The 17,186-nt window shown below is 42.5% G+C and overlaps 2 protein-coding genes across 3 annotated transcripts in view; both read right to left on the reverse strand.

The window, feature by feature from the left end:
• The window catches only part of tead1a (TEA domain family member 1a), a 53,958-nt gene extending 44,257 nt beyond the window's left edge, over positions 1–9,701 (reverse strand). For both annotated transcript variants that reach the window (XM_060884784.1, XM_060884783.1), the window contains exons 1-2: positions 9,542–9,701; positions 9,043–9,219 (exon numbers count right to left, since the gene is read on the reverse strand). The gene's annotated coding sequence lies outside the window, so the exon portion shown is untranslated. The remainder of the gene's footprint in view (positions 1–9,042; positions 9,220–9,541) is intronic.
• A 5,884-nt stretch (positions 9,702–15,585) lies between these two features.
• parvaa (parvin, alpha a) overlaps positions 15,586–17,186 on the reverse strand; it is a 16,959-nt gene continuing 15,358 nt past the window's right edge. Inside the window, exons 12-13 of the mRNA XM_060885535.1 lie at positions 16,958–17,030; positions 15,586–16,831 (exon numbers count right to left, since the gene is read on the reverse strand). Coding sequence (XP_060741518.1) covers positions 16,755–16,831; positions 16,958–17,030 — 150 coding nt within the window. The 3' untranslated portion in view covers positions 15,586–16,754. The remainder of the gene's footprint in view (positions 16,832–16,957; positions 17,031–17,186) is intronic.

Raw genomic sequence — 17,186 nt, forward strand, 5'->3', positions numbered from 1 at the left:
TGGCCGCTTTGTTTACAGGCTTATTAAAGCTTTTCTTCTGTTTCAAATCTCTTTTTAAGAGCAAACACATTTCGCGACGTCTCTACTAAATAAAGTTAGCTATTTATTTCATGTCAAACAAACACTGATTTCAATTTTTTTATTTTCCATTCCAACAAAGCTGTGCACACTTTAAAGGTGCGGTGCACGATCATGGAAAGCCAATGTTGACATTTGAAATCACCAAAACAAACACGCCCCTAACCCAGATGGGTGTCACCCCTGTTTTGATAGCTCCACCCACACATACATACGTAACCCAGGCAACTATTATGGCGGAACCTGCTGGGGCAGCTGGCCGAGGGTATATTTTTATCAATAAATGAACTCGATGAGTAATACTATGGTAATACAGATGTGTTTTTGTAGTACTGTGTTGTACCGTGAAAGGTTTAGCTCCGTTTCACGCGGAAGACGACGTTAAACACCTAGAACCCGAGGCAGAGGTAACGTTAGAGGCAGAGGTCATAACGTTGCTGTGGATAAACACCTATATTAACACGGGTCCTGCTTCTTGCCTTATCTTAAGCCTTTTTTCGCTTTTCGTTTTTTAACCGCCGTGTCAATCTTTCGATCGCTTTCGGCTAATGTCGGACATGCGCGCTGAACACTCTCTCTCGGACATTCTCAAGACACGCCCCTTTCTGCTAATTGGCTACACATTTGTTTTGTTAGTCGGCCCGACTCAGTTTTCTGAAGCATTTTTTAAACATTGTGCACTGCGCCTTTAGGCGCCAAAATTGGATCGAGTGAAAGCAGTGGAAAGGAAGAAGGGGGCGGGGCTTCCGTGGGATCTCAGGTGTTAAAGCCTGTTTTTATTTAGCAGGAAAGAAACCTACTGTTATGCTGTTTTGGCATAATGGAGCTCTGGATTTCTCGTCAGCACAACAGAAACGTTTCCGCTCCATCACTCACCATTTAAAGGGCTTTCCACACTTGAAATGTTTCCCCTGGGTCCTAGTAAACTCCGGGTAAAGGGAATCCTGGGTTATGTTGTGTGACGTTTCACACTGCTTATACTGTACCCGGGTTAACAATTAACCCTGATACTTCACATCATGACGTTTCACTCTGTACACTCCTGACTATAGACCGCAGTAGGAAAAGAGCTCAAGAGAGCAAAACTGGCTGAGCTGTCGGTGTGGGAGGGGCTTATTCTGTCTCCCCTGTCAATCACAGAACTCTAACCAATCAGACATCCGTGAAGTCACATATGTAGATGAGCGTGGACAGGACGGCGGATAGAAGGCTGACAGGATGGCTTTTATTTATTTATCTTTTTAATTAAAGGTGCAGTCAGTGATTTTGTCATAGCTTAGCTGAAGCTTGCTGCTGTCAATGTCAACATCGGTACGGAAGCAGATCTGAAGTATGGTGGAACGAGGAGGAGGAGGAGGAGGAGGAAGAGCTTCCTTTCTTACTGAAATGCATCCTGTTCCTGACAGGTTGGATGCTGGTGGGCCACAGTTTATATCCTTAACTTATATATTTCTATTAAAGTTGAAACTGGGAGACAGCATCAATTATTAAAAACTCTATACTAATAAAACCGAAGTCTGTTGCATTTATTTCCACATTAATCTGAAGATATGAATAAACCTTTAGAAAATACACATCAATGAAGTTGTAGTGTAGGGTGTGTTAGTTTTCATCTGTAAGCTGTGAATGAAGTGTGTCTCTGTGTGTGTGTGTGTGTGTGTGTGTGTGTGTGTGTGTGTGTGTACAGGGCTGAGAGTACAAAGGCCGTGTCACGGCTGTGTTGAGCTCTGAGAGGAAATCGTTGAGTGTGTGATTACTCCGGTGGTTTAGCTGGAACACTGAGGTTGAGGTTTACTGTGTCTGGGGAACTGAGTCATCCACACACATGCACGCATACACGCATACACACACACACACACACACTCAGGCTGACAGTGAAACTCGAGCTCAGAGGTTTTTCCTTTTAGCTGGAAACAGACCTCCGGCTAAGGAGAAGAGGAGGACAAAGAAAAAAAGGCTTTTAAAAGGAAAAACATTAAATCTCGCTCCGCTGCCTGACGTTAACTTTAACACTAATGTCATTGTCCAAAGAAAGGCAAAGGATTCACACACACACACACACACACACACACACACACACACACACACACACACACACACACACACACACACACACACACACACACACACACACACACACACTCTTCCTGCTTCAGTCCCTTTTCAGTGGCAGATGTTAGATACAGGTATATCTGTGTAGTGTTGGGTTAGGAGTGTGTGTAGTGGTGAGATATGAGCGTGTGTATTTGTGTGTATAATTGGGGTTGATGTGTGTGTATAATAAGGTTTATAAGTGTGTGTGTAGTTGTGGGTTATGAGTGTGTAGTTGTGGGTTATGAGTGTGTAGTTGTGTGATATGAGTGTGTAGTTGTGTGATATGAGTGTGTAGTTGTCAGCCTACAGCCTCTTTGTCAGTATGAGCACGGCGTGGGCCTCCTGTAGCTCGGGGCCACTCGGCACACACTATTGTTCCTAATGTCTGTGAACAAAGACGGCCACCCATGGCCCTGCCACACACACACACACACACACACACACACACACACACACACACAGAGCTATTGTCACACCGAAAAACGGCCAGCCTAAATTTCATTACATATGAATTTTCTCTCTCTCTCTCTCTCTCCCCCTGCTCTGCGCCTCTCTTGGCGTGTGTGTGTGTGTGTGTGTGTGTGTGTCTCAGTCATATCTTTAGGGTAATGATTCACTCACTCCATCATTTCTTTTCTTGTATGAAACCTTTCCTCTCCTCATCCTCGACTCGTCCTCCAAATGATGACTCAACTCTTGATCTCTGTTTAACTTTCAGTATAAGCACTAATCCCGAGAACGGCTCTAACCCCACAGACACCAGGCACCTGTTGCTTTAAAGCCGCTGTGCGTGCGTGTGTGCGCGCGTGTGTGTGTGTGTGTGTGTGTGTGTGTGTGTGTGTGTATTAAAGGCTGACGGACCTTTTCATTCTGATTTCATCAGAAGTTCAGCATCAAACAATAACCGCACGGCCTGCAGACGTCCTACAGCTACAGGACTCGCGCAGACGTCCACGACCCAAACAAACCTGTCTGTATGTTACAGGGGAGTTTAAAAAAAAAAAAAAGTACACACTGAAAAAAACAGATGAAGCTGATCTGATCCTGTTAATGCTGGACTGGAAATAGATCTGACTGACTGATAAAACCGGTCAGAATTAGATTTCTTCTCCACACTTAATTATATTTGCAATGTGGAAAAAAAATTGAAGGGAAAAAAAAAAGAACGAACTTAATCGGACCTTGTAACAAATAGAAAGGATGTAGATGTGGATTTTTCTAGAAACTTTTTTTTTTTTTTTTTTTAAGACACCTTTTTATTACAGTTATGCTTCATCCTTTCTGATATTTTTATTCACTAATTTATTTATAATTAATTAATTCACATTTTCCTTTCTGTAATTTGTCATTTTTTTTCTCATTTCTTTGTCTCATGTCTAAATCAAGGCCTCTGCTCTTTTTTTATATGATTAACTCTTTCACTTCCGTTATGTGTGTGTATGTGTACAGTGTGGTGGGTTATGAGTGTGTGTGTGTGTAATGAGGGGTTATAAAGTATGTAGTGCGTGTGTGTGTGTGTACTGGGGTTATGATCGTGTAGTGTGTGTGTGGTGGGTTATGAGTGTGTGTGCATGTGTTTGTGTGCAGTGTGGTGGGTTATGAGTGTGTGTGTGAGTGTGTGTGTGTGCATGCGTGTATGTGAGGGTGAACATGTGTGTGCACGAGTGCAGTGTGGTGGGTTTTGTGTGTGTGTGTGTGTGAACGTATGTGCGCGAGTGCAGTGTGGTGGGTTATGAGTGTGTAGTGTGTGTAGCTGTGCATTAAGTGAGTGAGTGAGTGTGTGTGTGTGTATACAGTGTGGTGTGTTATGAGGGTGTAGTGTGTGTAGCCGTGCATTGAGTGTGTGTGTGAAGTGTGGTGTGTTATGAGTGTGTAGTGTGTGTAACTATGTGTGTGCGCGCAGTGCGGGGTTTATGAGTGTGTAGTGTGTGTAACTGTACATTGTGTGTGTGCGCAGTGTGGTGCGTTATGAGTGTGTAGTGTGTGTAACTATGTTTGTGTACAGTGTGGGGGTTATGAGTGTGTAGTGTGTGTAACTGTACATTGTGTGTGTGTGTGCGCAGTGTGGTGCGTTATGAGTGTGTAGTGTGTGTAACTATGTTTGTGTACAGTGTGGGGGTTATGAGTGTGTAGTGTGTGTAACTGTACATTGTGTGTGTGTGTGCAGTGTGGTGGATTATGAGTGTGTAGTGTGTGTAACTGTACATTGTGTGTGTGTGCGCAGTGTGGTGTGTTATGAGTGTGTAGTGTGTAACTGTGCATTGTGTGTGTGTGTGTAAAACTGTGTGTGTGCAGTGTGGGGGTTATGAGTGTATAGTGTGTGTAACTGTGCATTGTGTATGTGTGTAACTATGTGTGTGCACAGTGTGGGGGATATGAGTGTGTAGTGTGTGTAACTGTGCATTGTGTATGTGTGTAACTATGTGTGTGCGCAGTGTGGGGGTTATGAGTGTGTAGTGTGTGTAACTGTGCATTGTGTATGTGTGTAACTATGTGTGTGCGCAGTGTGGGGGTTATGAGTGTGTAGTGTGTGTAACTGTGCATTGTGTGTGTGTGTGTGCGCGCAGTGTGGGGGTTATGAGTGTGTAGTGTGTGTAACTGTGCATTGTGTATGTGTGTAACTGTGTGTGCGCAGTGTGGGGGTTATGAGTGTGTAGTGTGTGTAACTGTGCATTGTGTGTGTGTGTGTGTGTGTGTGTGTGCAGTGTGGGGGTTATGAGTGTGTAGTGTGTGTAACTGTGCATTGTGTGTGTGTGTGTGTGCGCAGTGTGGGGGTTATGAGTGTGTAGTGTGTGTAACTGTGCATTGTGTGTGTGTGCGCAGTGTGGTGTGTTATGAGTGTGTAGTGTGTGTAACTGTGCATTGTGTGTGTGTGTGTAACTATGTGTGTTCGCAGTGTGGGGGTTATGAGTGTGTAGTGTGTGTAACTGTGCATTGTGTGTGTGTGTAACTATGTGTGTGCGCAGTGTGGGGGTTATGAGTGTGTAGTGTGTGTAACTGTACATTGTGTGTGTGTGTGCAGTGTGGGGGTTATGATTGTGTAGTTTGTGTAACTGTATGTGTGTGTGTGTGTGTGTGTGTGTTCCATTATAAATCAGAGTATAATATGAATAAATGGTTCCTATTCGTTAGAGGATCAAACTGAAATCATTCTTTTCTTCTTCTTCTAAGCCTGAATTCCACAGCAAGTTCCTTCTCTTTAGAACTGAAGTCACGTCAAGTCGAATGTTTTTACACGTCACCTTTAGAGACCACAGTAACCTTGACTAAAGTGTCACGGAGAGATGGGAGAGCTTTGTGATCTGGGCGCCGCTCCTCCTCCGGCTGGGTGAGGAGATGCTGAGGACGTTTTATTACTCCTGTGATGCGGAGCGCCACTTTTTTATTAGGGAACGTTTAAATACTGAACATCACGCTGTGTTACTTCTGTTTACGACCTACTCGGATATTTAAACGTTAAAAGCAGCTGATGGTTCTTTCTGTTACTTATATAATATATTTATTTAAACATGTTTAAATAATATTAAATCGAATATTAAATAATATATTGATATTAAATATTTGAATAATTCGTATTTAATAATTAACGAGGATAAATGCGTCAGAGCTTCGAGGTGCTGAATTCTGATTGGTCGGAAGGTGTGGATTCAATTCTTATGATGGCGGCTGAGGGTCGTTTCCATAGTAACCCCCTTGCACAAACGCGTCGTCCCGATGCGTCCTGCTTACTGTACATTACATAGTAAATTAGTGTTGAGAAGAGAAAGTGCGTAATGAAAGACTACGTAAGTGCTGGGACACACGGACGCCAAGACGTCTGACCGGTAACATTTGGATCCTCGTATCGACACCCTGCGATCTGGGAGACGCTCGTTCTGATCTCTGGTGCCGTTTAGGACGGACGGGAGGAGACTCGGGATTTTAATAGACGCCGTATTTGTCGAGAAACGAGGAGATTTAACTTTTTTAACGTTTATCTGAAGGAGTCTCCAGTGTCAGTGCTGCCAATTTATCTTTAACAAGCTGGACAAGCAACATTTTAAAGCATTTATTAACTTTAAGGGGAGAGAGAGAGAAAGAGAGAGAGAGAGAAAAAGTGGGTGAGAGAAAGAGAGAACAGGAGTAGAGAGACAGTGAAAAGGAGGGGGGGGAGAGAGAGAGAGAGAGAGAGAGACGGGGGGAGAGGAAGAGTGAGGAAGAGTGAGGAAGGGGGGAGACAGAGAGAGAGAGAGAGAGAGAGAGAGAGAGAGAGAGAGAGAGAGAGAGAGAGAGAGAGAGAGAGAGAGAGAGAGAGAAACGGGAGCAAGAGAGAAAAAAGGGGAAGAGAGAGAGAGAAAGTGGGTGAAAGAAAGAGAAAACAGGAGTAGAGAGAGAAAAGGAGGAAGACGGGGAGGGAGGGAGGGGCGAGAGAGAGAGAGAGAGAGAGAGAGAGAGATAAAAGAGCTCTTGATTTAATAAACAGATAAAATCAATAATGTCTTATTCTTTAACATAAAAGTGCTTCTGTATAAAAGGAATAAAGGTCTTCAGGACGTGATGTTAGAGGAAAATAATTAACTTTGTCCAAACGTTTTTATCCGTTACGCCGTTTTTATCCGTTACTCCACTGTTCCGTGTTAAAGCCACGATCTGTACAAACGGCTTCAGTTCCATTCTTCTTGAAGGTGTTAAATCAGAACAGCAGTGGGACCAGTTTATCTGGAGTGTTTTAAAGCGACACTCCACTGTGCTACAGACACATGACACATCTCTATATTACACACCTCCGGGACACATTAAACATTGTCACACAGAACGTCAACGGTTTGTCCGCTGAACACGTGTGTGTGTGTTCGTGTGTGTGTATGTCTAAGACGCGAGCAAACATTTTACACACTGTGCCTTCTGGGATCCGTCAGTCAGAAGAGCTGAGGATCTACAGGTGGCTCTAGGAACTTCCAAACCACTCAGGTCCGCCCGCCAGCGCACACACACACACACACACACACACACACACACACACACACACTCTTTAAAGAGAAATGAGCCATTATGGCTCTGATAAGCTAAATTACCAGATAGCATCGAGTCACACCATCTGGCACCTGCACTCCTGACGCCTGTTGCTGGCGTGACAATATGCCAGGGTACCACACACACACACACACACACACACACACACACAGAGAACAAACAAGTCTCTGCTCTGAACGATGAACAGCACACTGAACACACGCACTTTGCCGCCGTTTAGCCTACAGGTGCGTTTGACACTAAACCAGATGTCAGCGGGAGAATAGGGCCGGCTGTGGAGCGATTCAGACCCTCAAACCTCAACAATGAGGCCCCCTTTCCCTTCCTCCCCGTTTCCCACAATCCCCTGCTCCCACGGGGAGTCCCGTGGAGGGAGTGTGGTGCGTTTTTCCTCTATTGTTCTGTTCCTAAACTTTGTGCTCTGAGAATCATTTACATTTTGCGTTTAAAAGAAGAAAAAAAAAACATTCACTGTTAAGCTCGAGAGCTTTTCACGGACCCGCGGGTTAAAACACTAAATACTGTCTGAGGCTTCATCACGGTTTCCAGGATGAAAATTATTTTTGTCCTTTTATTGCTACACGATCGGAAACGGCTTAACGATCCTGCAAAAGCTACACCGTAAACCTTTATATTCGTTTAGTTTTTACATTTTTACACAAATCAAAATATATCTAAAAAAAAAAAAAAAAAAAAAATCACCATCATAACACATAATATCACGTGGATTCGGATCAGCAAATAACAACCTGCACGATTCTTAACAAATTTATAAAATGGGATAAATTGTGGGATCAAGAAATTCTGCTAAGGAACGTTTGCATTTTTTAAAAAAATTTATTTTTATATTTTATTTAAGGTTTTGGGGGGGAGGGATCGACATAAATAAATAAATAAATAAATAAATAAATAAAAACCAACAGCACAAGGGTTAAAAATACTTAGGAAAATAAATATATTATTTATTTATTTTCCTTGATATTTTTAACCCTTGTGATGATGGTTGAAATTTATTTATTTATTTATTTATTTTATTTATTTATATATTAACCAACAGCACAAGGGTTAAAAATATTAAGGAAAATAAATAAACAAACAAACAAACAAACAAATAAATAAATATTAACCAACAACACAAGGGTTAAAAATATTAAGGAAAATAAAGAAAGAAAGAAAGAAAGAAATAAGGGTTAAAAATATGAAGGAACACAAGGAGCTTTTCACAACCTGCACATTAATGATTAACAAAATCCCAACCGTGGACTTTCTCCCTAAACCACTGAAACCTTAAAGACGGTGAAAGAAAAAAGGCTTAACAAAATAATCAGACATCAATCATTTAAGTGCGTAAAATATTATATAAACCTAATAAAACCTAATAAAAGTAAAGTAAAGAGGCAGAATTTCCTCCAGTTAACAACTTCAGCTCCTTTCAGTTTCCCCACTAGCGGCTTGTTGCTAACGAACTAACTAACTTCTCTTCGCTCGTTTTAACCCCTAAAGAGTCGCTTTAAAGCTGTAAAAAAAACTGTTTCGTTGCTCTAAATAGTGAAATATACTAGTTAGTGAGGGATTTACACACTTTACAGGTAAATCCTGAGGTAAAGTTTGTTAAAAAAATAATAATAAAAAGAAGGCGACGAGTTTCGGCGAAGCGGCGACACGAAACAAAACAGCGTCGCGTTTTAAAAACCAAACCAAACAAAACAGGAGTTAAATCGGTTTGTTTAAAGGAAAAGCGACTAGTTTGTGTTTAGACCAAGGTTTATAGGATAGGAACAAAATAAAACGAGTTTATTAAAGCACTTAGTGCTACAATAGAGTCGCTCACAGAAAAAGAGTCGAATGTAAACTTACAGGTGAGAAGAAACGAAGCCGTTTGTAGATCCGTCTTCAGTCTTGAGGTGGTTTTTTTTATCCGGTTTTACACGTGAAAGGTTTGAGATAAAGCGAAGAAAACGTCCCAAAGTGCTGATGTGATGGTGTGATGTCGTGTTGCTCTTCTCTCCTCTTCTCTCCTTTCCTTTAGCTTAGCTACACACACACACACACGTTAGGTAGGAAAACTGACACATCCGAGCTGTTTTAAAGCTTAAACGTGGGTTTAGAATCACGACTGATGTGTTTCTTACTGCACACGAGCTCGACGTGTTCATTCATCGTGTTATAGAGAGCTAAAAAGTTATCGACGTGTGAAACGATAGTGTGTTATTAGGGGGGAAATGTCCGTAAAGTGGTGAGAATGTCGTAAAAACGTCGAGGTAGTGATAGTACTAGTGATACTAGTGATAGTGATCGGTAGTGAGAGAGACACGAGATGTTAAGTTCAGTAAGCACTTGTTGGAATAGAACTTACCCGTAAACACCATAGAAGTGAACCTGTGCTTTTTGACCTGTTTGCTGACGCTTTAATACACAGAGGACGAGGTGAAGCTGTGAGGTGAAGAACAGCACAATCTCCATGTGAACTATGTGAGGAATGAAGACAGGAATGATGTGAACGCGCAGAGAGACGGAGAGGAATCAGGCGGAGCTACAGAGGGAACAACCTCTGTGTGTCATCACACACACACACACACACACACATTCACATGCACATATACACTCACACACACATTCACATACACACACATGCACATATACACACGCACACACACATTCACATACACACACACATTCACATATACACACACGCACACACACACACACACACACATTCACATACACACACACACGCGCACACACACACACATTCACATACACACTCACACACGGGCACACACGCACATATACACACTCACACATTCACACACACACACACACACACACACACACACACACACACACACCAAATCTGCATCTTTAAAATAAAAATTCACTTTGAAACACATTTTAATGTTTATATCGAAATATTTCTGGTGTTTTTGTTCTTCCTGTAAGAAGTTCTTGTGTCGCTTCACTTTGACAGGTGGACCTTGTAAAAGGTCAATACAGTAACCATGCATGCAGTTGTTTTCCAGTTCATGACCACCACAAGCACACTCATACACACACACTCACACACACACACGCATACACCCACACACGCACTCTCACGCACACACTCTCAAACACGCACACTCTCACACACACACACTCTGTCACACAAACACACGCATACACCCACACAGGCACACGCGCACACTCTAACTCACGCACACACTCTCACACAAACAAGCACACTCACACACACTCTCACGCATACACCCACACACGCACACACTCGCACACTCTCACATACACACATACTCTCTCTCACACACACACACACACGCACACATTAGTAAGAGTAGGCAATAATCCTTCAGTTTCCCATATGATAGAATTAATTCTTCTTGAACAACAGCAAATTTACGGTTAATGGGGGCTTTCGGTATCTTTTTTTCGAAAGGGCAAATAGGATCTGCGCGTGAATGATTGCCCCCCTGTGGTCAGAGGCAGCCGAGGCTGAGAGCAGTAAATAGGATGACCGGGGATGATACAGCAATGTACACATTAAAATGCTTTCAACTAACTGACAGCCGAGCCGCTGGGACTCAGAAATCCGGTTTAGTGCAACGTTGACTGATCCACTTTCATAAGGAGGCTTTCATTTCCTCGAGCATGAATTCACTTACATTTCACCTTATTCCATTACAGTTATTTGTTTTGAGGCTTTTCTGACTGTAATGCATGTAGAAGGAAGAATTACAGAAGGATGTTCTTTTCTTCTTTACTACCTAAGCTTCAGGTACACATTCCTGACTCATAAACATACACAATGTTCATTTCTCTACTGAATAAACGCTGTATTCTTATAAAGCAGGTGTTTAAGAGGCTACAAGAATTCAGATTATGAATAAAATGTCACCGAAGCTTATTGTTGTTGTTATGTTTACACTCGTTAAGTCGATATTTCAGCTTTTCCTCATTTGGATTTTAACTTTGTTTATGTAAAGAAAAACGCAAAAAGGACCGGAGCTTAGAAGAAAATCAATTACTGTAACCACCTGGATTATTTTCCTAGAACAGCACACACACACTCACACACACACTCACACACACACACACACACTCACTACACTCACACACCCACTCGCACACACACACTCACACACATACACACACACTCACACACACACTCGTACACTTACACACACTCACACACCCACACACACACACACATACACACACGCTCACTACACTCACACACCCACTCACACACACTTATTTACATATTGTGTTGTTTATATACTGTATACTATATAATGTCTTTATTTTTATTTATTTTTTATATATTTGCATTTCTTTTTCTTTGCTGCTGTAACAGAGAAATTTCCCCATTGTGGGACGAATAAAGGTATATCTTGTCTTGTCTCGTCTCGTCTTTATCTTTGTACACTTCTCTGGCCTCTAGCTTCAGAATCCGCCATTGAATGTTTCGCACACATCCAAATACTGTGGATTCTTATTTCAAGCTTTGTTTTTGTTGTTGAGTATTTCAGTGTGTTTATAATCCTAATGTTGAAGACAGGTCCTCTTGGTTTTCAGAAGTAAACATAGCTAAAGAACCACATAGCTACTTTTACAGAAATCCTCAGCCAGCACACATGAATAAACTTTTTATTAGTTCATCGTTACATTTAATATTACAAAACATCCGCAAAACGTGTTAGATCCTCTCGTCGGTTATAAATATCTCGAGACTCAGTATATTAGCTGTTATTGTTAACGATAACGTATTAAAGGAGCAAATGAATATAAACCTTTTTCTGTTTATTTTTCAACTGGAATGATCCTTATTATTATATTATTATTATTGATATTTCATCAGTCATATTTGAGAATTTAACAGCATTTTGGTATAACAGCATTTTGGTTCGATTACCGACTCCACCTTGTGTGTGTGGAGTTTGCATGTTCTCCCCGTGCCTCGGGGGTTTCCTCAGGGTACTCCGGTTTCCTCCCCCAGTCCAAAGACATGCATGGTAGGTTGATTGGCATCTCTGGAAAATTGTCCGTAGTGTGTGATTGCGTGAGTGAATGAGAGTGTGTGTGTGTGTGTGTGTGCCCTGCGATGGGTTGGCACTCCGTCCAGGGTGTATCCTGCCTTGATGCCCGATGACGCCTGAGATAGGCACAGGCTCCCCGTGACCCGAGGTAGTTCAGATAATTGCGTGAGTGAATGAGAGTGTGTGTGTGTGCCCTGTGATGGGTTGGCACTCCGTCCAGGGTGTATCCTGCCTTGATGCCCGATGACGCCTGAGATAGGCACAGGCTCCCCGTGACCTGAGGTAGTTCGGATAAGCGGTAGAAGATGAATGGATGAATGAATATTAAAAACAGCATGAAAATAAAACAATAAATCATAATAAAAAGAGAAAGTAAGAAAAGAAAAAAGAAGAGTAAGAGCAAATTGAAAATAATCATCCAGAATCTCCCTAATGTACAATCTTTAAATTGAGCCACACCTCCAACTGGAGTCTGAATCTGGCATCAAAATGTCTGCTTTAAGATGCAGCTAGAAGACTTTATTAGCTCTTTCTTTGATTTTATAGATAACAGATTGTCAGAACCTACAAAAACATCTCGATGTGGTTTGATGCGAGTGATTAGATATACAGTTCGTACAGCGCTGCACTTGATGCCATCAGACACCTTTACTAAGTACCTACAGTGCAGTAAAACCTTAAACACAAATATCCTGCATCAAAACATTTCCTGGCTGATTGAGTAGATTCAGGAAAGAGGAAAATGTTCCTCAGGACTTTTCTTTTCCAAGCAGGGGTAAGACTGTGATCCTGAGTTGCTTTCCTCGACCTTCTGGACCTTTTGATTTCTAAAAATACTTCTGCACGTGAAAACCTCACCCACGGACTTTAAGGAGATTTCTAGGAAAAACACACAAAGGATAAAGAGAGCTCCACCCTGCCTCGTCCTCATGGTTCCAGCTAATAAATCACATATTTCTCTCCAGTAGCACAGTGAGACACACAATCACACCCCCTGATGTGTGTATCTATCAGCAGCATGAAGTCTGTGAGCGCTGAGTGATGTGAAAAGCTCAGAAAAAATCAATAGCGCTGCTTTCAGAGACAGAAGGTGTGCAATTAATCCGTCGTGTAACCCGCTCTGGAGAATGAGCAACAAACCAGCTTGTTAACTCGTTACCCCGGCTTCCGTCTGAATACGCACCACGTGGCACTCAGAGGTGCGTGAACCATTTGCAGGGTGATGTTCACACGTTTCAGAGGCACGTAAACGAGAGACGGACGGCCGAACGAGAAAAAGCCGGCTTTATCTCGGACGTGGATGTGAAGGGTAATTAGGCGAAGTAACAAGCTATAACAAAAACATGACCCAATAATACAGGATCCATTAGCAAGTGTGAACAGAACAGCGTTGTCTAGCGTGCTTTCACAGTTTCACTGTATTCACAGGAATGAAAGCAGCCCAGGATTCAGAGTAAAGGGCCTGAAATGACCGCAAAGATCAACAATGCGGCCTGTAAATATACGAGCGAACAATTCTCACGATGGAGGTAGAACTAGAAAAACAAGATCGTGACCACACGATGTACCGTATCGTCAAATACCGAACTTAGGAATCAACAGAATATCGTGAGATCGGTATCGAACGTATCGGAAAAATCATGACCTACTGTATCGTATCATATCGATTATTTATACAAACCCGAATCGAATTGTAGCAGATCGGTCAAATATGATGTCAAATATGGAATCATTCAGATCCGGTGTTCTCAGCTAGCTCTGCATTTGTACACAAGTACACACGCCTAGCACTTATTTGGGCTAATCAGCTGTTAGATGTCATTTTACTGCCAACCAAAACATGGGACTGATTTTTCAACCATATAAACCATATCTTTAGTGTAGAAGGAGGCTGCATTTAATGCCACTGTGCTTTCGTTTCAGCCCGATAGAAGACAAAGATGAACTGATGAATCAGTTGCGACTCCTGCTGGAATGATTTCGCTCTTCATTTCTGATTGATATCAAGACAAAATCTAACATCCAGTGATCGAGGCTGATCATGTGTCCAGCTCACGAGGACCTGAGCATAGTTGAAGGTTCAAACTCTTCCTCAATAAGAGGCAGCGAGTCGCTCTCACACTAATCACAGTCATGGGATTAGTACTTTTCCCACTCAGACATGACAGTCTACCAAAAATAAAAGGAAATAAAACTCATTTCTACTTTATATGTAGACGATAAGGCATGACACGTTTATCCTGGCGGCTCCCTTCCTCTCTCTGGGTTTCATTGTACACTCAAACGAAATCAGACGGATTCTGACAGACTTCAGACTCCATCCTGTCATCTGCAGAAAGCTTTTTAAACAGCCGAATCAAGTCGTTTTTAATCAACCCGACGTCTTCTTAGCGCGTTTCGTGTTTCACATTGTGTCCGTCTGTCAGAATCACTCTCACAATCGCATTCATACTGCATCAAAATAAATGTCAGAACGCATTCACAATGGCAGCATTCACAACGCGGGACGTAACGGCGGCTTCTATCACAAAGCGCCTCGTCGGTTTTGATGAATCAAAAGGCAAAGTAATGGAATTAACATTTGCCGTATTTCTTGATGTGTCGCTGCAGGACGATGATTCCGAATCATTTCAGATTAAAAGCAACGCTCGACTGGCATTTGGGTGAGTCTCGGTTTCTCGCTCTTGGCTGACAGGAGTGGAACCTGAGAGGTCTGGTCTTCTTCTGAGCACAGAAACCTCAGGGCTCGACATGCGAGATGCTTTTCAACTCATCAGGGCTGTACAGAGTGACTGAGTTCCAGTCAACTTTAGTCTGAACGTCTCCTTCGATCTTTGTTTTCCACACCATTCTGTCTAAAGTCAAGTGATCACCATCTTGGGAAAAATCTTAACCAGGTCGCAATGAACAGGACCAAGGAATGAACCAACAAACCAACCAACCATCCATCCATCATTGTGAGGAACCTGGAGTCTAATCCCAGGAGACTCAGGGCACAAGGAAAGGTAGAGTCTGGACAGGATACCGGTCTATCACATGGTACAATCGCACACACACTCACACACACTCTTACAGACAATTTAGAGATGCCAATCAACCTACAGCTCATGCATTTGGACTGGGGGAGGAAACTGGAGAACCTGGAGGAAACTCGTGAGGCACAGGGAGAACCTCATGGCATGGCGCACGTGGCAAAGTCAAGAATCAATCCAAACCTTGAAGATCTGCACGATTTTATAAACTACATCATTTCCACATGATTGGATGAAGACTGAAGGCTCAAATCTCAGACCTGTTCACCGCTGGACCTAAAGATCGGTTCTACGGATTCGCTCTCATTTAGAGAAAAAAAAAAAAAGTGGAGTCAGTGTTGGTAATGAAATCATTTAAAGTTTATTTATTCAGTCAAATTTGGTCAAGTTTATCCCAGTACTTTAACCACACAAGTATCTACAGCTACACAAAGAAAAGCAAACACACACCTGATCTGTCTTGGTATCGTATCTCTGGAGCTCGAGTGAAGGATCGTTTCGTTTCACTCGGCTGTGTTTATAAAAGGAATTATAAAAAGGTCCTGAAATGGTTCTCGTAATAATCACACACACTTACACACTTACACGACACTGTTCTGTCTCAACAGCATAGAAATATCTGCTTATATATATAGAGAGGTTTATATAAATGTATCAGACTCTTTGGAGTGAAGAAGAAACCCAGCGCACTTTAGAGATTCTCAATCACACGCACACACACACACAGTCTCACTCTCTCTCTCCCTCCCACACGCGCACACACACACACAGTCTCACTCTCTCTTTCACACACACACACACAGTCTCACTCTCTCTTTCACACACACACACACAGTCTCACGCTCTCTTTCTCACACACACACAGTCTCACGCTCTCTTTCACACACACACACACACAGTCTCACGCTCTCTTTCACACACACACACACAGTCTCACTCTCTCTTTCACACATACACACACAGTCTCACTCTCTTTCACACAGTCTCACTCTCTTTCACACAGTCTCACTCTCTTTCACACAGTCTCACTCTCTTTCGCACAGTCTCACTCTCTTTCGCACAGTCTCACCCTCTTTCGCACAGTCTCACTCTCTTTCGCACAGTCTCACTCTCTTTCGCACAGTCTCACTCTCTTTCACAGTCTCACTCTCTTTCACACAGTCTCACTCTCTTTCACACAGTCTCACTCTCTTTCACACAGTCTCACTCTCTTTCACACAGTCTCACTCTCTTTCACACACACACAGTCTCACTCTCTCTTACACACACACAGTCTCACTCTCTCTTACATACACACACACAGTCTCACTCTCTCTTACACACACACAGTCTCACTCTCTCTTACACACACACAGTCTCACTCTCTCTTACATACACACACACAGTCTCACTCTCTCTTACATACACACACACACAGTCTCACTCTCTCTTACACACACACACACACACCATTATAAATCCCTGTGGTGTCGATTCTCCCAAACTGAACCGCAGACTGAAATCTCCATCACTCCACGTGTCTGTACCGGGTGAAGAGGTTGTACAGAACGCGCAGAGTCGACTTCAGGTCACAGTTCACGATGTCTGAGAGAGAAAAGCGTGATTATATTATACCCAGCACAAAGATTTCTTGATGGGTGCCAATAATTCTGGATGGTATTGCACACGTTTCTAAACTGAGTGATAGAACGAGAGGTCTGTATTATTTACCCTCTGCCCTTGGTTTTGGTCTCTCCAGGCCACCGTCCTGCATCAGCTCGAAGGCGAAGGACACGTTATGGACCTGTAATAAACAAAGAAACAGGATGGTAACAATAACCACACGTTTCTGTTCAGGACTTCACCAGTCAGGAAAAGCTGGATGCAGGTGTCTATAATGTCTAAATGATCTTACACCCAAGTCCCTAAACATGGTAGTAAAAAGCAGTGCATGGTACAA

This window comes from Tachysurus vachellii, chromosome 13, assembly GCF_030014155.1.
Source record: "Tachysurus vachellii isolate PV-2020 chromosome 13, HZAU_Pvac_v1, whole genome shotgun sequence".
NCBI lineage: Eukaryota > Metazoa > Chordata > Actinopteri > Siluriformes > Bagridae > Tachysurus > Tachysurus vachellii.